The 12,356-nt window shown below is 34.9% G+C and overlaps 1 protein-coding gene across 8 annotated transcripts in view; it reads left to right on the forward strand.

Annotated features, from left to right (window-relative positions):
* The window catches only part of CEP170 (centrosomal protein 170), a 94,450-nt gene that overhangs the window by 29,558 nt on the left and 52,536 nt on the right, over window positions 1-12,356 (forward strand). For all 8 annotated transcript variants that reach the window (XM_063151924.1, XM_063151930.1, XM_063151921.1 and 5 more), the window contains exons 4-7: window positions 3,433-3,511; window positions 4,083-4,141; window positions 4,266-4,428; window positions 7,081-7,215. In XM_063151924.1, coding sequence (XP_063007994.1) covers window positions 3,433-3,511; window positions 4,083-4,141; window positions 4,266-4,428; window positions 7,081-7,215 — 436 coding nt within the window. The remainder of the gene's footprint in view (window positions 1-3,432; window positions 3,512-4,082; window positions 4,142-4,265; window positions 4,429-7,080; window positions 7,216-12,356) is intronic.

Consider the following 12,356-nt stretch of genomic DNA (forward strand, 5'->3'; position numbering starts at 1 on the left):
AGAGAAAAGAATGTTAAACTGTATTTCTACTGTACATATGTGGAAAAAAATAATTTATTAATAACCATGTATGAAAATAAATTTAACTAATAGTGTATTTGCATTTAGTTTTTCAGAATCATTTTTATTAAAAATCTCTATGAATAATTTGTGTCAAGTAATTGCAAACTAATACAGGAGAAATCCAAAGTTATGGGAAATACAAAGTTTTGGATGACATTTTATGTTCTAAGGCTTTTCTAGGAAGTGCATATTCAGAAGTCTAGCTAAGCATCACTTTTGATAAAAGTTTTTGATATCATAGCAAATTAATAAAAACATAGTAACTTTGTTTTCATTTTGTAGCCCTTTAGATACTCCTTTATGACCTCTGTATTTGCACTATATGGTTGTTATTTTATAACTTTAAATGTTTGGCTCTGTTGTGAATATGTACAGAATAAAATCATGAGTTCATCTGTGACTGCCTATTTGAATAATACTTAGAAAGCTGCTGATAGTGAATAGTTTTGTCAAGTACTTAAATAAATAGAAGATGAACTCTCAAGTTGCTACCTTTTGATCTTGAAGTGCATTTTGAAATAAAACTCTGCCACTGTCTCTATTAGTTTTTCTGTATTTTAAGGTAACTAACTCAGCCTTCCAAATAGTCAGTCTCAACTCCATGTGAAACCACTGAAGGGCTATATCCTTTGAACAGTTGTAGACATACAAGGACTTTGGTCCTTAAATATTTAATATGCCCCTGTATTTTCAAAGTTGGTGTGCTGTTTCAAGGCAATGATCAAAAAATAAGTTGAGCACATAGAATTTTTGCTGAAACATTTGATTTTATTCCCTAGTTGTGTAATTCTTGTAGTCAGTAGACATACCTTCAGATTTTTGTTGCCTTGTCACAAAACTGGAATTGAATAGAAATATATGTTAAAAGGTCTTCATTCAACTCCTTTTTTGCCTCTGATAAAGAGCTTTCAGTGATTTGCTTCACTTGATCTAATTCATTCTCAAGTTTGAGGTGAAGCTTCAGTTGCTTCAGAGCTGTTTACTCAGAGACATCAAAGGAACTTTCTTCCCACTGTTTTGGGACAAGGAATATTAAATCTCAGAGTTCAGTCCTTTTTCTTTGTCTTCACAGTGTTTTCCTTACTGTCACTTTCCCACTGTGCTTTTCTTTCATATCTCGGCTTACCTGGTTTCAGGTTAATGGAGAAAAAACATTATTTTTGTAACACCATACTTAATTGTGTGGCAGAACAATGGCTCAGTGCCATATGGTGAACTAGGTAATAATGCTTCTAGTCTAGCTGCTGTTTCCTCTGAGAGCACCACCTCCCTAGCAGCCAGGTGCCTCTTCTAGTGCTTCAGCAGCTGCTGCCCTGTCTTATTTTACATACTTCATGGAAAGATTTATTTTGCATCTCTCTAGTTGGTCCCATCTCTTTTGAGAACAAAAGAGATACTCTTTCTTAGTATAAAGTATTTCTCCATTCCTGGTAGAATGCACTTTAACCACGCATGATAATTCAGAGTTTAAGGGGAGGTGGCTAGTGCCTATGTTTTGGTTTTGAGTGTTCTGAGTGTTATAATTTCACAAGCTGACTATGATTGCACCTGATGCCCTAATGCCTGAATATTCTTACATGTGTGGTTGATTCACACTCAGACTACTGTAACATTTTCACTGAACTTTCTCGTGGACTTCCAAATCTAGAAGTCTTTATCCGGGACATCTAAGATTTGAAAAAAAAAGGCAAAAGTAAATTTTAACCAGTTTTACATTAAGTTAAATTGTATTTCTGATAGTTTGTTGTGACTCATTCTGGACACTCCTGTTTTTCTTTTTATTTTCCATACAAGAAAGATGAAGGAATTTCTTTTTTCTGAGGCAAATGCATGCAGTTGCTAGTATGTAATTACTATTTCCCTGGTATCAGTAGAATTCAAGTGTGAACTTGTGAACTCAAAAACATACCAGAAGAAGTATTAAAAATCCATGGCCCTGTTGAGTAACATTCTTCTCAGAATATTTACAGGATAGCAAACTGATGTTTCAGGACTGGATTCTGAAAAACTTAGCAAACTTTATGAAGGCTTAAAGACAGTTGGCTCTCACTATTTGAAGAATAAACTTTAGAAATCATGTGAATGGAGTGATTTAAAGGGGCAAAGGATTCTTTATTTACAGAGTAACTAGCTTTTTCAAGCTAGCTTTGTCTGGCATCCCAAAGCATGTGATGAGATTTTAAAGCTCCAGTGGCAGAGTAACCAAGACTTGGTTGTTCTATGCTGTCACATCAGTCCTGAGCATGAGGCTGTCAGTAAACTGCACACACAGTCACACACAGCCTTTGGAGTTCCCTGCATTGGCTATGCTGTGTCTGCACATGAATTTCAGAACTCTGACCTGGGAGGAAAAATGCATAGATATAGACATAGATCTCTGCAAGGTGGCCTAAATTCTGTAGGTTCACTGAAATTCAGAGTGCCTTGATGATAGTCTTCACAGAGGTTTATGCCCTGGACTCTCAAAATGTTAAAGTGAAATAAATTTGCCTGAAACCTTCCTGAAAGTTTCATGCTTACAACAGTGACTAGTTGTACCTTTTGTTCTTATTTCCCATGGAAGATATTTTTTACGAAGTAGGTAAACAGCTTTTAAAATAATGAAATAAACATTCTTTTCCTTCAAGAAAAGAAAATTAAATGGAAGATCCTCTTACTATTTTGGGGAAGGAGATTGTTTCTCTCTAATCACAGTTCATTTACTACTAGACTCATGAGAAACACAGCCATTCAAATATTCAGATTTTTGACTTATTCAATGATTCAGGTTTTTCCAACTTCCGAGTGCTTATAAAATGGCATATTCCAACTGTTTCTTTAGAAACATGTACATGTTGTAGAAGTTTTAAGTTAGACGTAGGATGATCCTGTAGGGTTGCAATATACTGAATTCTTACCACTGATTTTTGGTGTTACTCAGATGCACAAACTTGGTCCATGTTTTCTTAAGTCCTTTGACAATTATTAGAAATAAGCTGCCTCAGAACTCTCATATCCAATTCTAAATGCTGTACAAATACGATGATAAGTCAATTCTGGCATTTAATTTGGGTTGAAAAAAGCAAACTACAAGAAAAATAGTAAGTGGAGGTGCTAATTCAAGGGAACATTAATCAACACTTCCATGAATATTGCTAACAAGATGGAACGTGCAAGGAATTTTTCAAAACCAGTGTGCATCTTGGTAATCAACTGGTGTTTTACCTTCCTTTTGACATGGTTTGTTAAACAGTTGGCAATTTGAGCTTATGGTTTCCTTGTGAATCACCAGTAGAAAATTTGTGGTGCTGAAGACTTTCTTATAGAATTATTTAATTTTGTTGTTTTGGAATTTAACGGTATTTCTTTCTGTCCTCATTTGTTCTGCAGACATTTGTGAATGATGTGAGGATTCCAGAACAGACATACATCACTCTGAAGTTAGAAGATAAATTGAGATTTGGATATGATATCCTTGCCATAAAAATGCTGTGTCAGGATGGACTTGTCTTGTTAGAAGTATGGTTGTGTTAAGTGTTGTCGTTGCTACAAAAATGCCTGTATTAGCGAAAATCTCAGAGTTTAGGATATTCTACCTTGGTCTGAACTACTGATAAAGTACATTTCATTGTCTCTCACTGCAAGAAACCTCAACTTTCAATTATGATTTAGAACATAATGTGTATCTTCTGTGTTGCTAAAGAGTGCTACTTTTCTTTGAGGCAGATATATAAATATTTGTATCATATGCAGCTGTATACCAGCAGATAAGATTACAATTAAATATTCAGCAAACTGCTGAATGAAAAAAAATTGCTTTTATTATTAAAACACTAAGGTATCCACTCAATGTTCTGTTTACATATAGTCAATAACTTCATTTGCTTTGATGAATATGATAGTGCACAGTATCCTAACAGTGACATGTTTTGAAAGCTGTCACCATGCCAGTGGCATAATAGACTGCACAATTGTTACTTTTCTGTAAAATCCTCTTGTGAATTCAGAGTTTTTTCAGCATTTTCCTTATAATTTCCTACATACTAATCTTTTTACTGTGGTCAGGGGAGAGATGAGAGTCCCCGAAGAAGCACTGAAGGTAACAATGTGCAGTTCCTGGATGTTTTTTTGTCATTGTACAGTTATGTACAATGACATAGAGAGGTGTTTTTTTTCCCACTCTTTGAAGGTTTGTGTTTTGTTCTCTATTTAATATCATGTAGCATGAAAAATTCTCAAGCCAACTCCAGTTATCCCAAAAATCTTCAGAGGCAGAAGGATCGAAACAAAGCAGCTCCAAAAGTTCAGAGTCCAAGGCAGCAGACTCCACAGCTGAAGTCCACCACAAAACTACAGAAGCACTGAAATCTGAAGAAAAATCAGTGGGTAAGGTTCATTTTTTTTGTTGCAGAAGCACAAGAACTTGGAAAGGATGTTAATTTGCTTCAGTAGAATGATTGTGAAATTCTGTGGACAGTAAGAATTTCACATATATGAACATTTAACCATAGTTTAGATGTAAATAATGTTTTTGGCAGTTAATTTCTACCTTTTTTACAGTAACACCCACATGTTAAGAACATTTTTAAAGAGAGATTTGATTGGCTTTTTTAATATTTTTGCATATCTCTTTGCCCAAATCACAAACTTGTGGCATTTGTGGTAGAAAGTTTCTATTTTTTTGCAGTTTAAGTGAAAGTATTTGTTCAGTTTGTACTTTTTACCATTACCAAGTGCACTAATTTTCTTTTGGTTGGTTTGGGGTTTTTTCCCTTTTAAAATGGGCGGGAGTTCTGTTTGTTTGTTTTGCAGTTCCTAGCATTCTTTGTTTGATGTCAGGATATAACCTCAGTGTTCTATTATGGTTTAAAGATTTGTAGATACTGTAGTTTCAGCCTTGTTTCTACACCATCATTCCTATTTGTTTAATGTGTCATGGTGGCTCTGCTGTGGTTGTCTTAACTTTGTGTGGGTTGTGCTGCCCCCAGTATGGGAAGGGTTTGGATCTAGTGAGGCCAGAGGAGGGTCAAAAAGATGAGCAGGGAGTTGGAGCAGACAGGCTGTGGGATGGAGTTGTTCAGCCTAGAGAAGGAAAGGCTCCAGGGAGACCTCATAGCAGCCTTTCAGTACCTAAAGGGAGTTGGGAAAAAAAGAGGGAGAGTGTATTTAACATAGGCAGCTAGTGATAAAAAGACTAGGTCTGATGGTTTTAAACTGAGGGAGGACAGGTTTTGATTGGATGTTAGGGAGAAATTTTTTACTGTGAGAGTAGTGAGCCACTTGAACAGGTTGTCCAGAGAGTTTGTGGATGTCCCATCCCTGGAGGTATTCAAGGCTTTGAGCAAACTGGTCTGGCAAAAGATGTTCCTGCCCATGGCAGGTCCCTTCCAACCCAAACCATTCTCTGATTCTCTGATGAGCTTCAGCATGAGGCTTTCTGAAGTGTAGTGGATATAACCAAAAGAATGAGAAAGGGATCAAGTATTGTTGTTTCCTTAATATGGAACTGTCTAGGTCTGATTTCCAACCTGATCAATGCTCAACAGTTTTGTTTAGGTTTCATCTCTTCTTCCAGAAGACTCACTTCAAAGAATTCTCTTCCCCACATACAGAATTCTGTGGTATACTTAATTAACCTGTTTGTTTTGTTGGCTAATCCAGCATCTTGTTAAGGGTACATAAAGAAGCACAGTGGGGGGGGTTTATCCTCACCTTCTGTTTTTCTTTTCACTCTTCCAAAAATAACAGGGATAGGGATTTATATTTGAGTGCAACTCTCCTAAGCTTTTTGGGGATTGATTCTTTCACTGTTGCTTTATAAATGCACGTCTGCTCATTATTGCTAATTCAGTGCACAGGAGTAGAATTGTGGGATGGTTTGGGTTGGAACAGAGCTTAAACATCACTTAGGTTGCACCCCCTTGCCATGGCCAGGGACACCTTTCACCAGACCAGGTTGCTCAAAGCCTCATCCAGCATGTTGTCCTGGAACACTTCAGGGATGGGGCATCCACAAATTCTGTATGTAACCATCAAGGTTTTTTTTTTTTTTTTTAATTTATATTGACTAAGGCATAATGCTGTGTAAAAAGGAAGTACTTAATGTCTTAAAATCATGTTGAAACCTTTGGCATGGCTATGAAATCATCTTTGGATTGCAAGTGTATAAAATACTGAAAAATGTTGACATTCCTAATCAGAAAAGTCACAGACAAGCACCTAAGGTAGATTTTAACATATGATGTTTTATTATATAAAGACTCTTTAAAATACATTCAGAACATCTGTATGACGCTAGAATAGCTAAATCTCTGTAGGGTGAAGTATTCGTCCAAAAGATCAGGTCAAACCTAACCCAGCAATTTATCATCAGGTTAGAAATCTCAATTATATATCAGTGTTTTTTTTCTTACTTAATTTTTGTAATTAAATCTATTTAACCATGTGCTATAGCACTTTTAGTTGTGCTATAATTTAACTGATGCTTTAAAAAAAAAACCCCAACCTGTAAAATTGATTGTGCTCAGTAATGTTTTACACACAAGGTAACTTTCAGCACTCTGTAGTAGTAGCTGTCAGCAATTTGGAACCTTGGCAGCATTGCAAAATTTGATCAGTTTTTCATGCAGTGAGTTCAGATTTCATTGAAAGGTCAGTGTGGGTAAGAATGAGAATCTTCTCACAAAAATAGCAGCAAACAGCTTTTAGGAATGTTCTGCTGTCTTGATGACTTCAAACTGAAAGAAGAAATAATATTTACGGATATATCAGGGTAACAATTAGAGACGGTGGCTGCCTTTGCATAAACATTTGTGCCAGAAGTTTTATCAGGTCATTAGTAAGCTTTTATATTTAGAACCCAGATCAGTTGTCTGGCCTCCAAGTTTGTTTTGTATTTAGGCAAATGCATGCATCCATTTCACTTCAGCTTCCAGGAGAAATGATCCAAGCAAATGACTTTCTCTTCATGTGATTCTTAACCTAAATATCATAGCTAAACAGAAAAGTTATTTCCTCTGTTTTGGGCTGGCTTTGTAGATATTTCTGCCATGCCTCGTGGGACACCTTTGTATGGGCAGCCAGCCTGGTGGGGTGAAGATGAAGCTGATGAAAAAGGTGGTTGTAAGCCAGATAGCAAGCATGAAGAAAAAATGCCTGAGACAGGGGCTTCAGGTAAGTGTGTAGTCTTATTTCTTGGCTTTTCTCCTCTTTACTGAACTGCATATATTCTTAAATAGGGAACTAAACAGATGTTTGGAAGTTTCACAGTTTGTGTAGCTAAAAGCCTATTAAAAGGTAAGGTAGTTGAAGAACATATTTTTGTGAGAAACTGTGCATTTACAGATTTGTACTATTATAAAGAAATCAGTTTCACATATAATGTGTCAGTTTTCTAGTATATAACACAATTTTCTATCAGTAAGTATAGCAAATAATGTTACCTGAACCAGTGTGTCCTTTGTTTCAGTTTAATCTGTATCTGTCATTTTATATAAAGGAGTATTTTATTGAATTAATTTCTGGAAATAAATTGTGATTTTTACATTTGTGTCTGACTTTTAGCTATATAAGGTTTTCTGTATTAGAGAAGCAGTCTCTTCTGTAATTCAATAATGCTGTATTAGTGAGAATTGCATGTCACAGTTCTTGAAGTAAAGGTTTGTGTAGTCTAAATGGTAATGTTTATTCCCCTGTAATACAGACCTTTTTATTAGTTAGCTTGTCTAGACACAGTATGTATTGCCAGAACTTCAATCTCTGTACCTATAATTAGGCTTTAATATCTATCGTCAGGCATATAAATAAAGTGACTGCTATTCTAATAAAAACAGTAACTTAAAACTTATTCAAGTTAGCACAAAATTCAACCATGTTTATTTAGCACTTTAGACACCCCTTTAGGGTCCAACAGTTTTAAGTTGGCAGTTTTTTACAGTACTTAAATTGAGGTCAGAATTTCTCTTTTCCTGTCATATTACTTCCCTTGGTTAACATGAATCGTATTTTGTAGGAGCTGAAGTGAAGTCTAAAAATGTGTAAATCAAACTAAATGAACACTTCAGTGTAGTGAAGACAAGATCTTTGAAATTAACTTTTTACCATGGCCTTTTTAATGACCTCTTTCATATTATTCTAAAGTTGTCATCATTCAGACACTAGAGTCTGTTAAGATTTGGACTATTATAAAGAAACTAGATAAAAACATTTAAATTACTTTTTCCTCATTAAATATAGGATTGTTGAAAAGCTATATGCTGAAGTCTGTGTTTTTGATGCAATGCCATTCCATTAACAAGGTGACAAAATATGCCAGCTTCTATTTAGTGTAATGTGTCTGTTCTTATTTTTTATAATTTTAGATTGCTTTTTCAGAAGTATCAAATTACATCAAATGGTTTACATGCTCTTGTATTCATTTTATCAAGAGATTTTTCAGCGAGTGATCAGTGCTTCTATCTTTGTTCCCGAGCTCCAAGAAAAATGAGATTCCAACTTTCACTCAAACTAATCATGGAGATGCCATCTGTTTCAGTAGTAGACAAAAATAAGTTTGTTCTAGACTGAACTTCAGTAATGGGAATATTTTTGACATGATTTGCTTAGTGAAGTCATCATGAAGTAAATAATGAGTAGAGAAAATAAATTAATATTTTCTAAACTATTTAAATTTGGTTGTTTGTTTTCCATATATATACTATACAAAACCTAAATTTGGACCCAAAGCCTTCTTGGCAAATACAACATTTTGTCCTTTTAAAAAAAAAAATACTAGAAATCCCTTTAATTTGTGTTGTTGCTTTAGTTTAGCCATGAATGTATCTCCTATGAATAGTATTGATCTAACAAGATTGTACGAATAGCTTTTATTTCCTCAAACTTAAAGATTCATAAGTCTGCAAGAATGGAATTCAGTTTGAAAAAGCACATACTAAACAAAAGCCTATGTGAAAGGAAGGCACTGCAGAGAAAAATCCAAAACCTGACATTTTTGCAGAACCATTTCATTTGTGAGGATGTAGAATTAAAATCCTGTGTATACACAACGATTTATTCATTGTGATCACCTGATCTCTGAGCAGACGTTAATTGTATTAATTGTATTAATTGTTCTGCTGGTCTGGCTTTTGACTGTTGTAGATGATTTTTAGTAGTGTTGGCAGAGAGTCTGAGAAGACAAACCATGTAAGAGTTGACATTTGCTTCTATGGTCACTTCTGCAGTCTCAGAACACTGTGTCTGTGTAGAGGTGTGCAAAAGACATTCTGGATGTTTTCACGCAATTATAAAATCATAAGATTTTTGGGCTGCTTTGGCCTACAGTTACATTCTGTGAAAAGTTGAATTTCTTTTCAACAACTTATTATGTACTTTCTTCAAACATTTAGGTTTTATAATATAGATGAATATAATTTTAGGAAATCAATATAAAGACACACTTATATGAAGGAAAATTGGAAACTTCAGAAAATTGTCATGCTTGGATATTTTTAAAATATAATCAAACTATTAAAAATATTCATGATTGGTGCAGCTAATTATTCTTTCATGGCTTAAATTGTAGTAAATGTTTAAAACACTGATCTGGGATATGCTTTTTAATATAAACTGCCTAAAAGTCATTTACAGGTGAATTCTTAAACCAAATTGATAAGTCAGATAACATTTTAACAAAGTAATCCTATTAAAAAACTGTGTCATGTTTTAATGATTTATTGCATGATTATTTATTGAATAGAGAAGAGGACTTGAATTCTAAGAGATGGGGTAAGGTTTAATGAGGAGATTGAAGTGGGAGATTTATTTCTGTTAAGCCAGCTATAGACAATTACTCTTTACAGTCTCAAGTTAATAAGATTATTTCAATGTTAATGTATTTCTATCACAATGGAAATTCACTAATGAAAGTTATTTACAAACAGAGCAGAATAGCCTGGAAAACTTTGGGGAAAAAAAATCCTTTCTACGTTTTTCCGCCATATGTAATGCTCTGATGCAATGATCCATAGATCTGCTGGTCTGTATTAAAATGAGCACTTGTGTGTACACCTCTGGCATGACTTTATGCTGCAGCTGTTAAATATCCATGTTATTGGCAGGTTTATTTGGTGTGTAATTATTATTACTGCCATATGTTACACTCTCACTTCCTGGGGTAATGAAAACTGCCTTCTCTGCTGATCTGACTTGTAGTTGTAGAATTAATGTCAGTAATGCCTTTACCAGAAATCTAAGAAAAGACAGAAATAAGATTTTAAGAAGACTTCAGGAATCTGAAGTAATTCTTTCCACTTGGCATGAATTTTAATTCCAGCATTGCATAAGAATATGTCAGATTAAACATTCCTTGCAGTTAAGAAACAATATCATTTTCAGGTAAAGGAGACTGACAATTATTTGAGAAATTCCAGTGTAGTCAGTGTGTGCAGGAGTTTACACACATTGTAATGTGTGATGCTTAACCAGCAATATTAGCAGTTAAGTTCCTAGAAGTTTGTTCTAGAATTTTGATGAGTTTTGTCATTAAATATGTGCAAGTGCTGCATGTAAGGCTTGCTTTGCAAAGCTCTAGCAGCAAATGTGCACAGTATGTCATGGAGAGCTTACAGAACTCTAAAGACCCATCACAGCAATATATTTAAGTAGGATTAGTTTTGTCCTTTTTTTCACTTAAGCTCCTTTAAAGCAGGTAGTTAAATGATTTATTATGAGAGATGGGGATTTATATACAGTGCTGGCTTGTATTTCTATTTTGAAAGAGCAGTTCTGATATTTTTTCATATGACTGGTTATGAAAGCATTAAAAGACAAAAATCTTCATATTCAATACTAGGTGAATCTTATGTATTTATTGAAATCTTGTCTCTAAATGAAAAAAAGAAAAGTTTACTTCAGCTGCAAAGCAAAAACCCCAAAAAACAAAAATGTAAGTGGGAAATAAAAAGTAGGAATATGAAGAGAAAGAGGAAGGAAAAAAATTTCTATAAAGTATTTGAAAACATTAAAATCAGCTCCTTTTATTACACATACCATTGCACAGTGCCAAATATAAAGCTAACGTTAAAAATATTTTGGGGTATTGTGTAAATATCATATTTTGGCTGTTTCCTATACCTACTGCAAATAAATATATTGGTTCAGGTATACAGAATTTTTTTATGGGAAGTGCTTTGTAAATTCCAGATAATTTTCTTTTGCAAATTTAATTCTTAAAATTGTATTTTTAAGGCAGAAAGAAAAGAGAATGACTAAAAATCTGAAGATTGTGCAAAATATTTTCTGAGAAATCCTGTCATTGCAGATAATATATTAATATACAGAGGCAGTTTTTTGCACATCTGAATAGCACCGACACCTATGATTTTTCTTGTCCAGGTAGCAAAATGTTAAAATTCTGAGTACTTGTGTGTGTAACTTGAGAAATAAGACTTAAAAAAACCCAGAAAGTCCTAGAAAATGTAGTTGATTCTGCTAATTCTCAAAGTGAATATTGCATTTCTGATGGTCATATCAGAATAGGAATAGAATAGAATAGAATAGAATAGAATAGAATAGAATAGAATAGAATAGAATAGAATAGAATAGAATAGAATAGAATAGAATAGAATAGAATAGAAATCACTGAGGTTGGAGGATACCTTCAAGATAATCCAGTTGAACCATCCACCCAGCACTGTCACCCCTAAACCACTAAGCCATCACCCAGTGCCACATCCAGATGCCTCTTGCACGCCTCAGGGATGGTGACTCCACCATATCCCTGGGCAAACTATTCCAGTGCCTGACCACCCTGACAGTGAAAAAAAAGAAAAATCTAGTGTCTAATCTGAATCTGCCTTGTCTCAGTTTTGGGCCATTTCCTCTGATCCTCTCACTGCAGGCACTGTGAAGAAACCAGCCCCACCTCACTCCAGGCTCCTTCCAGGTGGTTGTGGAGAGTGATGAGATCCCACCTGAGCTTCTTCTCATCCAGACTGAGCAAACCCAACTCCCCCAGTCATTCCTCACAAGACATGTACCCTAGTAAAGGATCTCTGAATCTCTCTTTGGTTAAGCCTCTGTTTTCCCAAATATTCCATAGTTTCCTTCCTAGCCTCTCCTAGTTTTGTTTCAATCATAGTATCACTACACCTGGGTGCCAGCTACCAATTATTGTTTCCTTGCTTGCCTTGTAAAAACAGTTGCTCAGCTGTCTTTTGTCACTGAGGGTCTTTGAAGAGTGAGAGTTCCCTTTCTACAGATAATCCTGCTACTTTTTCTGCCCCTTTCATTTTAGTCTTGCCAGTTATGAAATCCCTTCAGTCCCTAAAGAGGTT

Source organism: Melospiza melodia, chromosome 3 (assembly GCF_035770615.1).
Source record: "Melospiza melodia melodia isolate bMelMel2 chromosome 3, bMelMel2.pri, whole genome shotgun sequence".
NCBI lineage: Eukaryota > Metazoa > Chordata > Aves > Passeriformes > Passerellidae > Melospiza > Melospiza melodia.